The following is a 16,815-nucleotide window of genomic DNA, read 5'->3' as shown; positions in this document are numbered from 1 at the left end:
AACTTCACGAGAGCGGAGAGACCTCCTCGATTGCCCACAGAGGCATTTATTTTAAAAGCGAACTTAGAAATGATTTTAAAAGTGAAATACAGCGTCGGAAGGTTGTTTAATAGGACTGTGCTTGAAATTGGATCACTGTTTGCACGAATAATGCTATTTTCACCTAACTGTTCTTAATGCAAAAAAATCCAATTAAGAAAATACAGCTACTTTCATCTAATGAACTCAACAGCATGCAGAGTTAATATAAAGAAAAAAAAATGCTATTTTTAGTTAATTCACTCACTGCAAATAGCATATCATTACCGGCTGTGCTAAAATTGTCATCCATTTTATGCAAATAGCGTCTAATCGCACTCTGTGTAAAAACTTCATGCACTTCATGCATTAATGCAAATAACATCCAATCACTTTTGCACTCGGTCCAAAGAAAATACTGCCATTTTCACTTAATAAGCTTAATGCATATAGCATCTAATTACTATTTGCAGTTAGTGTAAAAACACACACGCTAGTTTCACTTAATGCATTTAATGCAAATAGCATCTAGTTACTCTTTGGTATTTTGACTAAAGCATCTAATTACTGCATTTAGCTTGAAACATTAAAACATTTTTACAAAATAACAGTATTGCTGTATTAAGAATTAACCTCGGGAATAAGAAACATCTGGACGCCAGAGAATATTTCAATTTCTTTATGCAAAACATAAATAAAATTAAATGCATTAAGTGTGTTTTTACACTAACTGCAAATAGTAATTAGATGCTATCTGCATTAAGATTATTGAGTGAAAATGGCAGTGTTTTCTGAGTATATCGAGTGCAAAAGTGATTGGATGTCATCTAGCGAAACATTAAAACATTTTTACAAATGAACCAAAACGACCTCGAGAATAAGAAAAAATTACATGCAAAACATCTGGGACGTCCACGGAATATTTCAATTTCTTCATGCAAAACATAACTAAAATTAAATGCATTAAGTGAAACTAGCGGAGTGTTTTTATACTAACTGCAAATAGCAATTAGATGCATCTACATTAAGTTTATTGAGTGAAAATGGCAAAACATTAAAACATTTTTACAAAATAACCAAAAAAATTGCATGCAAAACATCTGGACGCACGCAGAATATTTCAATTTCTTCATGCAAAACATAACACCGTCTTTTCTGGTTTGAAATATAGACACGTTTCTGCGAGATTCCCGCTCTATAAATTGACAGCACATTTTGAGATAAGCCGCGGTTACAGTAATCCCGCGGCACACAAAGGGGCCGTGGAGGCGTGACAGCGCAGGCAGAGAGCCGCGGCTGTTATCTAACATCCAGCCTGAGAGACTCTCACCGAGGGTCAGCGTTTCTCAGGTGTGTGTTCAGGCAAGCAGCGGGGAAGAGGCTTATCCCTTTCTTGAAATAAACCCTCGCGCGTGTACAGCTAGAGCTTCGGGTTCTCGCACGCGAGAAGCATCCTCGGGCCATCCCAGACGCACATGACTTTGCTTCGGATTTTAGAGGGATGCACTGCGGTGAACGGGTGCCGTCAGAACGAGCGCGATAAAACAGCATCCGTTAGCGGCGAGACGAAACTACCCAGAGCTGCATGCATCGATGCAATTAGCAGGACGTGCGAGGAGTGTGTGGTTAGTGTGTGGCACCTGTAGAGACTGTTCTGCACACAGCACGAGGAGCTCAGACGGAGATGAAGCTCGCATCAGCTCGAACGCTTTCCTCAGGTACACAGCATCTGACAGAGGAGGAAAAACACATTACAAGCTACCTTTTAATACAGGCCCCGTGTTTAAACCTTACAAAAACAGCATTCTGAAAGACGTAGTTCACCATTGCAGTTGTTATATAATAATTATACGTTGTCCTTGTGACAGCTAGCCCCTTACTGAGGCCTTTTCACTCGATAAGATCGTAAAGTGACCGCATTTAATGAAGTACGGGCTAATAAACACGTCGGTCACCTCTTTTCTCCTGAGCTTTTGATAAATACTGTCGGATGCGAAGATCCATTTCACGACGCTTTCGAAGAGCAGCTCTTAAAGTTAACGATAAAAGAAAACATAGATGCGTGTGTGTTTGCTTTTTGTTTATGTTAAGCGTTGCTCCGAGTAACTAGGGACAGTTTGGACGCGTCTCTTAGCAACGGGACGCTGAACGGAAAGCGCGCGGGTCAAACGCGTCTCCCGCAGCCAGTCGAGATTTGCGAAATGATAAATATTATGCGTTGATATTGATATCACTGATAACATTTATACATGCACACTAAAAATACAGACATAAATTCTAAATAAATGCGTATTTAAAATAGATCAAAATGTGGAACATGTTTTTAAATAGCAAAATAAATAAAAATTCTGCATCATCCATCTCTAGAAAAAAATCTTAATTTCAATGTTTATACATATGATTTGTGATTTAAACGTTATAAATATCAATATCTAATATGACCATTTTAAGGCATTGTTTTAACTAAATACAATATATGGACATATTAAGACTAGCCCTATTAAATATATATATTTTTGGTTTGTTTTTAGCATCTTTTTTTTTTTATGTAAAAGCATTTTTAAAAACTACTTTTTTCTCAGTTTATCATGCATCCCTGGGGTGAAAAAAAAGTTAATCACAGTCTTAATCTCAAATTTCCCTTGATGTTTGGCATCTTATTAACCGAAGCCTAATGAGATGCAAATATTATAGACAGGGTTTGTCCCATGAAATACGCTTCAAAGTCTTAGATTAACTGTTAGATTTACAGTAGTGCATCTGAGGTGAATGTATACGCGCTGAAAGTTAGAACGAGCTCCGAACGTCGCTCTTGATTTATTAGTTTTTAAATTTTGCAATTTTCTAACAGCAATCTGAATTGAGTCAATTACGGCGATCTCTTTTGTTCTCAGCTGGTTGTACATCGGTTCGCGGTTGCACATCTAATGGGCTCTTCGGGGATGAAGTCTCGGCGTGAAGCGTGTTTTGTTAATTCAGTAATTCAGTGTTTGACAGGCCTCTGTTCAGCGGCTGAGAAATCAGCATCACTCCTGGAGAACAGACTCAGAAGCGCTCTCTCATGTCAAACACTGAGCGGACAGAGACACAAGCAGTCAAACCACTTCTGCTTGTTATTGTGCATTAGGGAATATTTCAGGGATTCAGATAATTTATAGAACAGAATAGAAACAGTCTGAGCTACAGTATTGAACATTATTTCTACTTGAACTTACCTCTGCTGCCCGGGTTAATTATACTTTTACTGTGAATGCACGCGGCTTAAAGTGAAGGTTGAGATTATCACAAGTATTTAAACATTTAATTTTTTTTGGCCTGGTAGAAACAACATAAGTCCACATACTACAGCGACTGTCTAGACTGTCCCGCCAGCGGCAATAAAAGCGAGATGGAAGACTTGTAGAAGAAAAAAACGACTTTTACCAGCTCCTTCTTTAGAAATATTATGTGATTAAACTATTTTTGTTCATAAAAGCAACGCTAAGAAGTTAGAGTTAATAAATGCGATGTGAGTTACAGTGAAGACAACACATTGGTTTAGAATACTTCTAATATTTTTTTTTTTTTATGTAGACAGTGTTAATTTCTGCAAAAGCATAACCTACCAGCAATATAAAGGATGCATTTTTAATTTATTAGAATGAATACATTATTTATAGGCTTAAAAACCAGATGCAAACAATCAGAATTCTGTACCTGGTGGGGAGTGCACAGTGTAAACGTGCAACATATGTCATTATATATATTGTAAGTTACTGTGGTACGGTTATGGAGGCCTTTCATAATACAGCGGTCAACTGCTGCTCTACCTATAGTTAGACATGGCCATACAGTATAGTATGCAGAGTTTAATAAACTTCAGAAAATTGAAACTCCAGTAAAATTCAGTGTAGTAATAGGATACATTTCATATCATGACTCTTCATGCTGGTAATGACATGAAATATTAAGTAAAACCCAACATTTCCCCTTAAGTTTACAGCAAAAAGGCAGTAATGATTGAGTAAGGTCTTCCAACAGAGCTTTGACCATATCCTGAGGAAGGTTGGAGACATTAAGTCTCAGCCTCTCCTGGGAAAACCTATGCCAGGGTACTGGAGAGAAGAATTCGTCTGATAGTTGAACCCCAGGCTTTTGTCCTTGTTGTGGAACACTGGACCAGCTCTATACCCTCTGCAGGGTACTGGAGGGTTCATGGAAGTTTGCCACGTGTCCACATGTGCCTTGTTGACTGAGAGAAGGCATTCAACCGTGTCCCTTGTGGTGTCCTGTGGAGGGTGCTCGGGAGTATAGTCCGGGGCCCTTTGCTAAGGGCTGTAAGGTCCCTGTATGATCAGAGCAGTAGCTTGGTTTGGAGTAAGTCAGACTTGTTCCCAGTGCATGTTGGACTCCTGCAGGGCAGCCCTTTGTCACTGGTCCTGTTCATTACTGGAGGGGTCCGGTTTGGTGACCACAGGATCTCTTCTCTGCTTTTTGCGGATTATGTTGCCCTGTTGGCTGCATCAAGCCAGGACCTACAGCGTGCACTGGGCGGTTTGCAGCCAAGTGTGAAGCAGCTGGAATCAGAATCAGAGCGTCCAAGTTCTCATGGCCCTGGTTCTCATTCGAGCAAGGGTGGCTAACTCCCTTTCAAGTTTGTGGAGAGCTCCTGCCTCAGGTGGGGTCTTGTTCATGAGTCAGGATGGAATGAGAGATTGACAGACAAATCAGTGCAGCTTCTGCAGTCGTGGTGAAGAAGGAGCTGAGCTGCAAGATTTACTGGTCAATCTACTGCCCTACTCTCAGCTATGGTCATGAGCTTTGGGTCATGTCCGAAAGGGTGAGATCCCAGATGCAAGCGGCCAAAATGAGTTTCCTGCATCTCGGTGTTCCCCCTAAAGATTTGGAGAAAGTGTCTGAAGAGAGGGAAGTCTGGGCGTCCCTACTTAGACTGCTTTCCCGCGACCCAGCCCCAAATAAGCGGACGAAAATAGATGGATGGATACCCATAAACATTACAGTAAAAAAGTTCTTAAAAAGCATTTAGGGAAATGCCATAAAGTAATTTTTTAATTCCTGAATTTAATGAATCCCTAAAGTTTTTGTTGTCCACCACGCGGTCTCTGTGGAATGTGTGACTATGATGTCTTATATTCATCATCAGCTGATCCTGTGAAACTGGACTGACGGCTAAATACTGAGTCCTACAAAAAAACACACAGACAATCACATGAGTCTGAGACAATATTGCTGTCACATCACATCAGCAGATCCAGCTCAGAAAAAACATTTCATAGTCATATCACAGCCAGAGATATGAATGAACAACTGATTATAGATTTATAACACTATCATGATCAACAAATACTATGACTTTGAGACTCTGTAACAAATTAAAATGATTATTCATAAATTAGTCACATCACAGAATTAAACAGTTAAAAGTACAGTGACTAAAGTGATGCTTTAATTATTACTTCATATTTTGCAAATCACACACACACACAGGAGGTCTGTTAGTAAATTTAGAAATATTAAATAAACACTCACAACAGTATAATATCTCCAGTTTATAATGTGGATCCATTCTCAGATTAGAGAGTAACTTTCTACTAGATTTTTCTAGTTTATTCAGTGAAAGATTTAGTTCTCTCAGGTGTGAGGGGTTTGATCTCAGAGCTGAAACCAGAGCAGCACAACCTTCATCTGTGACGCCGCAATCCCTCAACCTGTAGAGAACCATCACACAGTGTGAATTGTAGTTTGTCATTGACAAGTATTTCCACAAACTGCTGCGGACAGAATGACATTTATACATGTTGTTGCTCAATGGTGCCGTTTGAAACTGTCATACATATAGGACGGAATAGACACAGAGCTCACTGGAGAAACAGCCACTAATAAACACCAACAGGAGGAAATTTATGTTTTAGGAGCCATATGCTCCCCATCATGTTTGTTCTCATCTGGCAGCTTAAAACTAATTAGAAATGTGTTGAACTCAATAGAGATTACAAATTAGTTGTGCATTCTGCTTTAAAAGTGTGCTATATATATACATATATACACACATACATATATATATATATACATATATATATATATACATATATATATATATATATATATATATATATATATATATATATATATATATATACACACACACACACATATACACACACACACACACATATTTTAAACCATTATATTACATACTTCATATATATACATGGATGGGATTTGTAATAGCCTACTCATAATTCACTGGCATTTATATGATGGTTATAAACATGCTTCATGCTTCATGTGAGCTTCATATGATCTTACCACAGTTTCTCCAGTTTACAGTGAGGATTCTGTAGCATATTATAAAGCAGCTTCACTGAATCTTCTAGTTTATTCACAGACAGATCCAGTTCTTTTAGGTGTGAGGGGTTTGATCCCAGAGCTGAAGCCAGAGACGCACAACCGTCTTGTGGGATACCACAATAACTCAACCTGTAGAGAACAATCACACAGTGTGAATTGTAGTTGAAGTGTGTGTAACTTGTAATTTATTCTAGTTTCAGAGCAAAAGAGGATAAAATGACTAGCATTGCCACAAACTACTGCTGATAGAATGAGATTTATGCATGGTGATGCTCAATGGTGCTGTATGAATCCGTCCTGTGCTTCAGGACCGAACAGACACACAGAGCTGAATGGGAGATAGTTTCATAGTGATACAAGGACAGAAACAGTTGCTTGCTCCTCTAAGAAACACCTACAGGAGGATATTTCTTAAATAATGGTTTTCTCAGGATAGGCAAGGGAGGAGATCTTTCCTGAAGGATCACCGTTTTGCAGAGTTTAGCTCCAACCCTGATCAAACTCTCCTGCATGTAACTTTCTAGCAATCCTGGAGACAAGGCTAGATTAACACATAGGTATACAGGGCACTAGAACAGAGGGTTACCCAGCCGAAATACCATTCTCTCCACAACACGATTTCAGTTTATGAGGGCCTCAATTCGTCTGCGTTATGCATTAGAACCCTGTGCTTCAGATGCATTTAATTATGTCTGAAGCAAAACTGTGGAACTGTGTGAGTATATCACTGATATAAGAGAAACATGACACTGCTGATAGAGCAGCAAATACAGAAAGTAAAAATAATACTTGTTTTACAGGTCTAGAGTGGTTTCTTTTATTAGTGATAATGATGAACACTCACTGATCACTATAGTATTAAGTTAAACACATTCAGGCTCTTGTCTGTTCAACTCTAAACCTCTGAGATATTCATGCTGCAGCAAGTCAGAGAAGCTCGGAATTACTATTTTACATGTTATCTGATAGTTCATTATTGATCAAAGTTTCATAAAGCGTGATGTAATGGAAATTAAATGAAATTAGTCAATTTTATGCTTTTAAATGTTGGAATTATAATTAAAAGGATATTTTACTGAGGTCTCGGACTATCAGAGAGATCTTACCTCAGTTTCTCCAGTTTACAGTGAGGATTCTGTAGTACATCAGAAAGCAGCTTCACAGAATCTTCTAATTTATTCCATGACAGACCCAGTTCTCTCAGGTGTGAGGGGTTTGATCTCAGAACTGAAGCCAGAGCAGAACAACCTTCTTCTGTGATACCACAATCACTCAACCTGTAGAGAGCAATAAAATGTTTTTTTTTCCAAATGCATGCTGACCACAATTATTGGACCCTCTAAAAAAAAAAATGTATCAGTAAAATGTATAAAAATGTCTGTAAATAAGTTTCCATATATATTTTTATATTAGCACAGCAGGTGATTAGGTGCATGAAATTGTTCAGGCACGACTCGTTCCACAAGATTATAAATAAGGGCCACACACAGGCCAAATTGCCTTAAACGTCCGTCCATCACAAGGAGCAAAACCAAAGTATACTGTTCTGGTGTGCAGAATATTATTGAGCTTCACAATAAAAATCGGCTGTAAGAAGATAGCATTGAAACATATTGAAAAAGCGCTATTCCACCTGTCACGAGTGTGGTTAGCAGGAGAGCACACGAGCGAGCATAAAGGTAAAATTAATTATTCTACTCCGAGATGAAATAAACAATATCATTACAGGCAGGCAGGACAAAAACCACACGCACATTAAAGACGAGATTGGACAAGTCAACAGAGGGAGCCCTTACCTCTGGGTGATCTACATTCACTCCCTCTGCAACAACTTCCTGTTCCTGGACTATAAATTCAGAAGCAGGTCACATTCTGTCACAAATGAGGGGTCTGAGGCGTATGGATCCACTTGCAGGCTTTTATTAAATGAAGGCATGATAAAAAGCAGGCAGTCGTCAAACAGGGCAAACAGGAGTATCGGAGACAAGGCAAAAACAAAATCCAAAAACAGGCGAAGGTCAGGTCAGGCAGCAAACAATCAGAATATCGGAAGACAGGCAGGGTCAAAACCAAGAGAACTAGAAACAACAATCCAACAGCAATCTAAGAAACAACAGGCGAACCTGCAGGTGAGTGACCTGCTTCTGAATTTATAGTCCAGGAACAGGAAGTTGTTGCAGAGGGAGTGAATGCAGATCACCCAGAGGTAAGGGCTCCCTCTGCTGGCTTGGTGACACGGACAAACAGAACTGAAACCACAGGACTTAAATACACCAGGTAAATCATTAAATTAACTACACACGGCTGAAGACAATAAAGACAATTAACTAAAGTGGGTTATACGGAACACATGGCACACGACAAAAACAATAACAGTCCAAAGATGTGACACCACCATCAGAGCAATAATTAAGAGGTTTCAATCAACTAAATATGAAGATCAAAACAATCCCAAACGAGCCACTCCCTCTTATTTTCCTCATTCATTATTTGTTTTGTCTCTGAAATACATCACAATATGGAAGTCAAATTGTTGGTAAAATTGTTGCATTGTGTCTTCTTTGGATTTTTAACTTGATTGTAGTCATGGACTTGCTTCTGTAACATATACAGATATTGTCTACATATAAACTACAGTGAACATCAGAACCAATGACTATTGAGTGCTTTTTATTTTAATACTAAAACACTGCATATTTACTTAAAAGGTGCTTCATGTATGAGTTTAAATATGATTTTACCACAGTTTCTCCAGTTTACAGTGAGGATTTTGTAGTACATCAAAGAGCAGCTTCACTGAATCTCCTAGTTTATTCCCAGACAGATCCAGTTCTCTCAGGTGTGAGGGGTTTGATCTTAGAGCTGAAGCCAAAGCAGAACAACCTTCATCTGTGATACCACAAATAATCAACCTGTAGAGAACAATCGCACAAGTTTCAGTCAAATGTACATTAACACACAAATCAATGTTTGATGGATCATTGCACTGAAGTCTAAAATGTGACCAAACACAAAACAGGATCATAAAACATCCAAAGTGTCATTCAAGCAAGATAAATGTTCATTATTTGTATATCTAAATTTTTTTATGCAAAATATGCCTCAACTGATGATACTATTCACTAGCATCTGTTAAACCATGGTTATAAATATGTGAGAGTAATATATGATTTTACCTCAGCGTCTCAAGTTTACAGTGAGGATTCTGTAGTACGTTAGAGAGCAGCTTCACTGAATCTCCTAGTTTATTCCCAGACAGACTTAGTTTTCTAAGGTGTGAGGGGTTTGAGCTCAGAGCTGAAGCCAGAGCAGCACAACCTTCATCTGTGATACCACAATTACTCAACCTGTAGAGATGAAATTCATTAAATGTGAAACACTATCAAACAGCTATCACAAAAAGTAAACTTGTTGCAATGAAAACAGCCTTATAATTACAACATAAAAATAATAATAATAATAATTAAAAAAATAAATCATACCATGCTTTACATGCATTTATTAATGTCAAATTATTAGTTCACTGAAAGCAACTGTTCACTGTTGCCACTATAATTTGCCCAGAAAAGATGCAAGATTTAAAAAATATCAATCTTTCACAAAACACAGTCGGATGGAGAATTGGAAGTCTTGTCAGCAAATCTAAAAGAACAAATGACAGACAAAGTACCCGCGTTTTATTTTTACTCAATTGTGTGCAAAGACAGCACTGATTCCACAGATACCGCACAGCGTTGATTTCTTTCTTGCAAAGTGTGGGCAGTGATTTTTGAATTTCAGAAGAGCTCCTTGATATAAAGAGCCTACATGAAGAGAATACAACAGGAAAATATATTTTTTGTAACATGTGCAAACATGAATCTCTCTTGGGCAAAGCTCTGTGGTAATACAAAGGATAAAGTGCCAGCCATGACCAGAGTGAGTGGAATGGAATGACTTCCACGGTATGCAACGTAGTTCGCGAATGTGGAGATGAGACTATAAAAATGCACTGTATAATACACCAGGAAGAGCTCTGTGGCAAAGACATCCAGATAGATGATGTGATGACCACTGTGGTGAAAACTATAAACTTGATTTGTTTAAGAGCGCTCAACCACAGAGAATTCCAGGCATTTTTATCTTCTATTGATGCAGAATATGGTGATGTAATATATCACTCTAACATTCAGTGGCTGAGTCACACAGCTCTGCTCTGCAGCGGTTCTATTCTAGTCTGAAATTGACCAGTTTTTGAAAGAAAAAAAGTCACTTTATCAACTCAATTACCCTGACTGGCTGGCAGACCTTGCTTTTTTAGTTTATTTGACCAGTCACCTGAACGCACTGAATAAAAGGACCAACTAATATCAGAAATGCGTGCACACTTGAAATCCTTTTCTGTGAAGTTAAGACTTTATGAGATACAAATCAGTGAACACAATGCTGTGCACTTTCCATTTTGTCTGAAATCATCTCAAGTTTCTCAGGGATTTACCCATCTAAACGATTCCTTCCTCCTCACCCTCTTCCGCTGCACACATCGCTGTGGCTTCGTAACTGTTCATAGAAAGACTAGAGCGGGAAGCAGCCGTGGTGACTCTGGGTCTTTTGATGAAGAACCCAAGCCTCAAACACAAAGTGCCAATGCGAAGTGTCAGCTAACTAACTTTTATTAGAGCATAAGGAGACGGTCTGATTATAACTCTTTATATTGTGATGATCTCCAAACGGACATTTTACTGACTATAGGCAACTTTGCACCTACATATTAACTTACTCTAACCCCAACCCTACCATTCTACTAAAACTCTAATGAAAGCTAGTTGACATGTAATTGCAAAGTTACTTATTGTCAAAAGAATGTTCATAAGGGACCATCAAAATAAAGCGATACTGAAGTGCCTTGAAAGTGGGCATGAGCCATACACAGAGCTTGCCCAAACACTGAAAGCAGCGCTCATGCTGGTTATTGCCTGAAATGTCTCAACCATAACCGTATCCAACCAGAAAAGCATAATAAATCAATTCCACCATATAGCTCTGTCAGAGAATATTTGCTTTTTTAGAGGAAATTAACACAACACTTAACAGTGCTTAAAAAAGGGAGAGACCACTGACCGTGCCTTGGATCTACGAATGTTAGGAGACGCATGATTAAAACTTTTCTCCTTAAGAGACACTGTAATCAGCTCTATGAAAATTCTGCACACCCAATTTCATTGACTTTCTCAGAGATGTCAAAGGTGTTTGGGATCCCAAGAGTGACCCCTACACTCAACACAATGTGCTTTGATGCAACCTGTGTTGTTAAAAACGCTATATAAATAAAAATGATTGATTGATTGATTGACAATGTTGGAGTAAATGACAGAAAGGGAACCTGAATTATTTATGAGACTTCTCTGAATTAGTTTGAATGCCCAAAGAAATGTCTTAGTGTCTCTGTATTAAACACATCAAAATGTTGACCACTAAAAATAATAATCTACAGCACTGAAGATTTATGAGATTTTAACTTAGATTTTCTTAATGTTTTAACAGTGAAGTGATTGTTCACATTGATACTTACTGAACAGATCTAGATTCTTTAATCACAGGCAGCAGCTTCTGAAGAACTTCCATATTTTCAGGAATAGACTTTCCTTTAACAAATTTATTAAAATGAAACTCATTCAGTTGGTCCTCTGATGTCAACAACACAAAAACTACAGCTGACCACTGAGATGAAGAAAGATTGGTTTCCTTTATTCTTCCAGATTTCAGATACTGTTGTATTTCCTCCACTAGTGAACAATCACCTAGTTCATTCAGACAGTGGAACAGATTGATAGATTTCTCTGGAGAGTCAATGGTCCTGATCTTCTTCTTGATGTACTCAACTGTTTTCTCATTGCTGTCAGAGCTGCTTCTTTTCAGAGTCGTCATTCGTTGTAGGAGAATCAGATGAGACTCCACTGACAAACCCAGAAAGAAGCGCAGGAAAAGACCCAGATGTCCATTTTTACTCTGTAGAGCCTCTTCTACAGCTCTCTGATGCAGCTCAGATAATGAAACATGTTTTGATGAATGTTTTTGTTGAAACCAGTCCTTCACTTTACACCACAAACTCTGTATGTTGATAGTCTCAAACACATTTCTGTTGTGGTTTGTCCAGGAGAGGTGCACATATAGAGCTGCTAGATGTTCCTGAATGCTCAGATGAACAAAGCAAAAGACTTTCCCCTGATACAAGCCCAACTCCTCTCTGAAGATCTGGGTGCACAATCCTGAGTACACTGATGCTTCAGTCACATCAATGCCACACTCTCTCAGGTCTTCCTCATAGAAGATCAGGTTTCCTTTCACAAGCTGCAGAAAAGCCACTTTCCCCAGCTTGAGGATCATCTCTTCATCTGTCACCTTCTTCTCATAGTCCTTCTCATGTTTGATGTTGGTCTGAAGGATCAGGAAGTGTGTGTACATTTGAGTGAGAGTCTTGGGAATCTCTCCACTCTCTGCTGGACTCAACATCTTCTCTAGAACAGCGGCTGAGATCCAGCAGAACACTGGGATGTGGCACATGATGTAGAGGCTCCTCGATGACTTCAGATGTGAGATGATCCTGTCTGCCAGGCTCTGATCACTGATTCTTTTCCTGAAGTATTCCTCCTTGCGTTGCTCGTTGAAGCCTCGTACCTCTGTCACTCGATGGACGCACTCAGAGGGGACGAGATCAGCTGCTGCTGGTCTGGAGGTGATCCAGATGAGAGCAGAGGGAAGCAGATTCCCCACAATCAGGTTCATCAGCAGCACATTCACTGAGGCTGACTCCAATATATTACACAGTTTCACTTTTCTCTTAAAGTCCAAAGACAGACGGCACTCGTCCAGACCATCAAAGATGAACAACACTTTATATTCACTGGATATTTCCATTTCTTTGGTTTCAGGGAAAAATACATGGAGAAGATCTGAAAGACTGAGTGTTTTGTCCTTCATCAGGTTGATTTCTCTGAAAGGAAGCGGAAATATGAGCTGGACGTCCTGATTCTCCTTCCCTTCAGCCCAATCCAGGATGAACTTCTGCACAGAGACTGTTTTTCCAATGCCAGCGACTCCCTTTGTCAGCACAGTTCTGATGTCTTTGTCTTGTCCAGGTAGAGGTCTAAAGATGTCACTGCATTTGATGGCTGTGTCTTCTGTTGCTGCTCTCCTGGATTGTGTCTCAATCTGTCTCACCTCGTGCTCATTACTGATCTCTCCACTCTCACTCTCTGTAATATAGAGTTCTGTGTAGATCTCAATCAGGAGTGTTGGGTTTCTCTGCGTCGCTGTTCCCTCATACAGATGCTCAAACTTCTTCAGCAGATTTGATCTGAACGTCTTAAGGACGTCATGCCTGGAATATTACAATATCACATTATTATATGAGCTACAAAAGGTAAATATACAAATGAAAATGTCTTTTTGTTTCCTGTGTTATGAGACACTGTTCATATCATTATTAAAGATGTATTTGCTCCATATCTGGTCATTGTCATTAGATTTACTGCATTTTCTAGCTTAGCATATTTACTTAATGACCGTTTATTTTTAAAATATGTTACTATAATCATATATTTTAAAAAACAATTTAATACCTGAGGTTATAGTGATACCTTGTGTCATCACTCTTAACTGTATGGTCCAAAGAAACATCGCTCTTTATAAACACACAGCTGGAATCTGGTTCTGATCTCTTCTGATGAATTGAACTATAACAGAGAGTGTATGAGCAAATATTAAAACATCAAATGGTATCATGGTACACCATTAAATTAGTTAAATTTTGTCTGTTAATGAAATATTATACCTGAGATTTGGTGGATGACCTATAGAGTCATCACTCTTCATAGACACACAACTGGACTCTGGTTCTGATCTCTTCTGATCAACAGAACTATAACAAAGATTCCTTTGAATTACTGTATTAATATTAACTTTTGATTAGAAGGAACCTATGCGTCAAAAACATGGATTACATTTTAAAGTAATTAAATGTTTTACATTTTTCATAATCTACCTATCAATGTTTGTAATTCATGTCAAAAATGTATATAGCTTGTGTATGTTTTTGTTATTGTACTTCATACATCATGGTTTTATGGCTGATGTGTGCAATTCAGTGATGATTGAGAAATGTGTGCATATGGTTCAGCCCGGTACATGTCCATCTTGAATTATAACTAACAATCTAAAATTAATTCTCACATTTACCTTCATGAAACACTTAACAATACCGGACCTGATAAAAAGACAACTATCAGAACTATCAATCAGAGGGCATGAAGTCAATTCCATACAAGAGGTTCATCATAATTTATAGACCTCAAAAATTTGATATAGTAGGCTCATGTATTCGTTCCACTGCAACAATGCCAAACAAGCTTTCTGTTTTCAATCAATTATTTGTATTTTAATAAGATAAAAATTAGTAATAAATTAATTGCCTGATGTCTCTTCATGGTCTTGCCATTTTTAGGTTAATATAGTTGGCTATGTATGTGAAGTACCTGCATCTTGGAGAGAACTCTTGATCCCGGGGTCTTTGTGAGCAATTCATGATGAAGAGCGAGCTCCCCAACACTGACTCTGTGCGGAAATGACTAACTAATTATTCACTGAATGATCCTGAGAGTCAAGAATCCGCATTTACTTAAATACTTGTGTCTTTTCGTGAACACTAATATTGAAATGCACCAGAAACAGCAACGGCGATTTCCTTACAAATAAAGATATGAAACACTAAAGACACGCCTCATTCAGCAGAAAAGCAGAACTCACAGAAAAAAGTTATGGAAATGAAACTCAGGCTTTGCCCAAAATACCCACACTTGCATTCTGTGCACTTGAAGTGTGGGTATTGTGTAATGTACATATTGCATATTTTACAATATGTACATTACACTGCACAACAGTCGCCTACATAAAGTATGTTAAATGTAACAATGTTGAGCCTATTCTGAAGTCAAATGAAACATACAGTACAGTAGTGCGGCAGTAACATTAATGCAAGACCATGATATATTTTTAATTTATGCAGATTATCATAGGCCTACTGCAAGTAGACTATTATAGACAAAACTTTTGATTAAAGGTAAGCAAGTTTTTCCTTAATGCATTATTAGTAGTTACTGAAACTAAGTACAAAGAACAATTTATCTTTATTTTCAAATTATAACATGCTTTGCAAAAATAAACAATTCTCAGGATTTCTTGCCGTTTATTTGCATGCATCAACTACTAAAATAATAAACTACTAAATAAATTATAAATAAAATACTGCACAAATATTACTTTGGTTAATTTACAAATAACAAATTATTTTGGGAACTGAAAAATGGAAAGAATAAAACTGGTCTGTATGCAATTTTTGTTTTTTTATATTAATAAAAACAAAATTAATGTACAGATCAACTTCATTATATTTTTAAGCTTGCCAGCAGCCCCATTTTCTCCAGAACTGTCCTAAAATAAAAGTAACCACTATGATTATAAAAAATTATTACTACAGGGCTGCGATCTGTCATGAACCGTGCCTCTGTGGCTCTCTGACAGCCACCAAAGGGAACCCTTTCCTGAGTACAAAACATTCTGAACTTCGTTTCCCATAAGGCCCTTCACCCTAGACTGATTATCTACCAGGGTGTACCTCAATAGACCAGCTATGTAAGCTATGCTCTTGTCCTTGCCCCAGCTAATAAGTCTGAGCGTGTATATATCATACTGTTGTCTTCCTGTGTTTACCTTGGGCAGCCTACCTATTGACCCCTTGCCTGGATTTATCGACTCTGATACACACTGCCTGTCTCGACCCTTGCCTGGTACTGTTTATGATTCTGACCCTGTCTCATATATCCCTGACACTGTTGTTGACTTTCTGCCTGTTAGACCATTCTCAAAGAGCTAGCAAATGGATCAAACGTCTCTGACTCTCACGTTATACAATCCTGTTATAAATTATAACACAGCAGGACATACATACAAAATAGGGAGCTGGGGAAGTTAATTAGCATTTATTTTCTTTATGTAGCACCCCCTCTCTTTCTGATGTAGAAATTTATAAAGGATTGCTCTTGGTTCATAAATAAATGCCTTGTGTTGTTGGATTAAGGCCCCCCTCTCCTGATCTTACCTTTTATATACGTTATTTCCTGTGACGATACCCTTGAAAACAAACAAGATGTTCACGGATAGAAAAAATATAATTTAATGAAATAGAAAAGAAAAGCAAGATACTTCAATTAAGAAAAATACTTCCTAACTCCTAATTTTCTCCAAACCACGTATCTCCCTCCCTCTTTAGGTTATAGGAAAACAGACAATGTAATGAATAAATAAATCAAATCAACGTAACAAACAGCAACAACAGTGGGCCCACAAAATCACACACAATCACACACACACACACACCTCCCGTTGCAGGCCTGTGTGCGTGGCTGAGTG

At 38.2% G+C, this 16,815-nt stretch overlaps 1 protein-coding gene and 1 pseudogene across 6 annotated transcripts; both read right to left on the bottom strand.

Moving 5' to 3' along the window:
• Window positions 1–2,060, bottom strand: part of LOC122356255 — a 24,360-nt pseudogene extending 22,300 nt beyond the window's left edge.
• Window positions 2,061–5,171: 3,111 nt separating this feature from the next.
• LOC122357027 (NACHT, LRR and PYD domains-containing protein 12-like) lies at window positions 5,172–15,030 on the bottom strand. 6 transcript variants are annotated; one of them, XM_043256204.1, is made up of 10 exons: window positions 14,883–15,030; window positions 14,183–14,269; window positions 13,971–14,084; window positions 11,921–13,729; window positions 9,546–9,716; window positions 9,111–9,281; window positions 7,476–7,646; window positions 6,328–6,498; window positions 5,548–5,726; window positions 5,172–5,201 (listed from the first exon to the last, which is right to left on the bottom strand). In XM_043256204.1, coding segments are annotated over exons 1-10 (2,925 nt in total). In that variant the 5' UTR covers window positions 14,933–15,030; the 3' UTR covers window positions 5,172–5,199. The 6 variants fall into 6 exon arrangements, 5 of the variants coding, with proteins under 5 accessions (XP_043112139.1, XP_043112140.1, XP_043112141.1 ...); XM_043256205.1 differs by having other exon boundaries at window positions 13,989–14,084; XR_006252413.1 differs by having other exon boundaries at window positions 5,185–5,201; window positions 5,548–5,619.
• Between the last annotated feature and the right edge of the window lie 1,785 nt (window positions 15,031–16,815).

Source organism: Puntigrus tetrazona, chromosome 13, assembly GCF_018831695.1.
Source record: "Puntigrus tetrazona isolate hp1 chromosome 13, ASM1883169v1, whole genome shotgun sequence".
NCBI lineage: Eukaryota > Metazoa > Chordata > Actinopteri > Cypriniformes > Cyprinidae > Puntigrus > Puntigrus tetrazona.
Note: the sequence above shows the minus strand (reverse complement) of the source record. Positions and strands in the feature narration are given on the sequence as shown.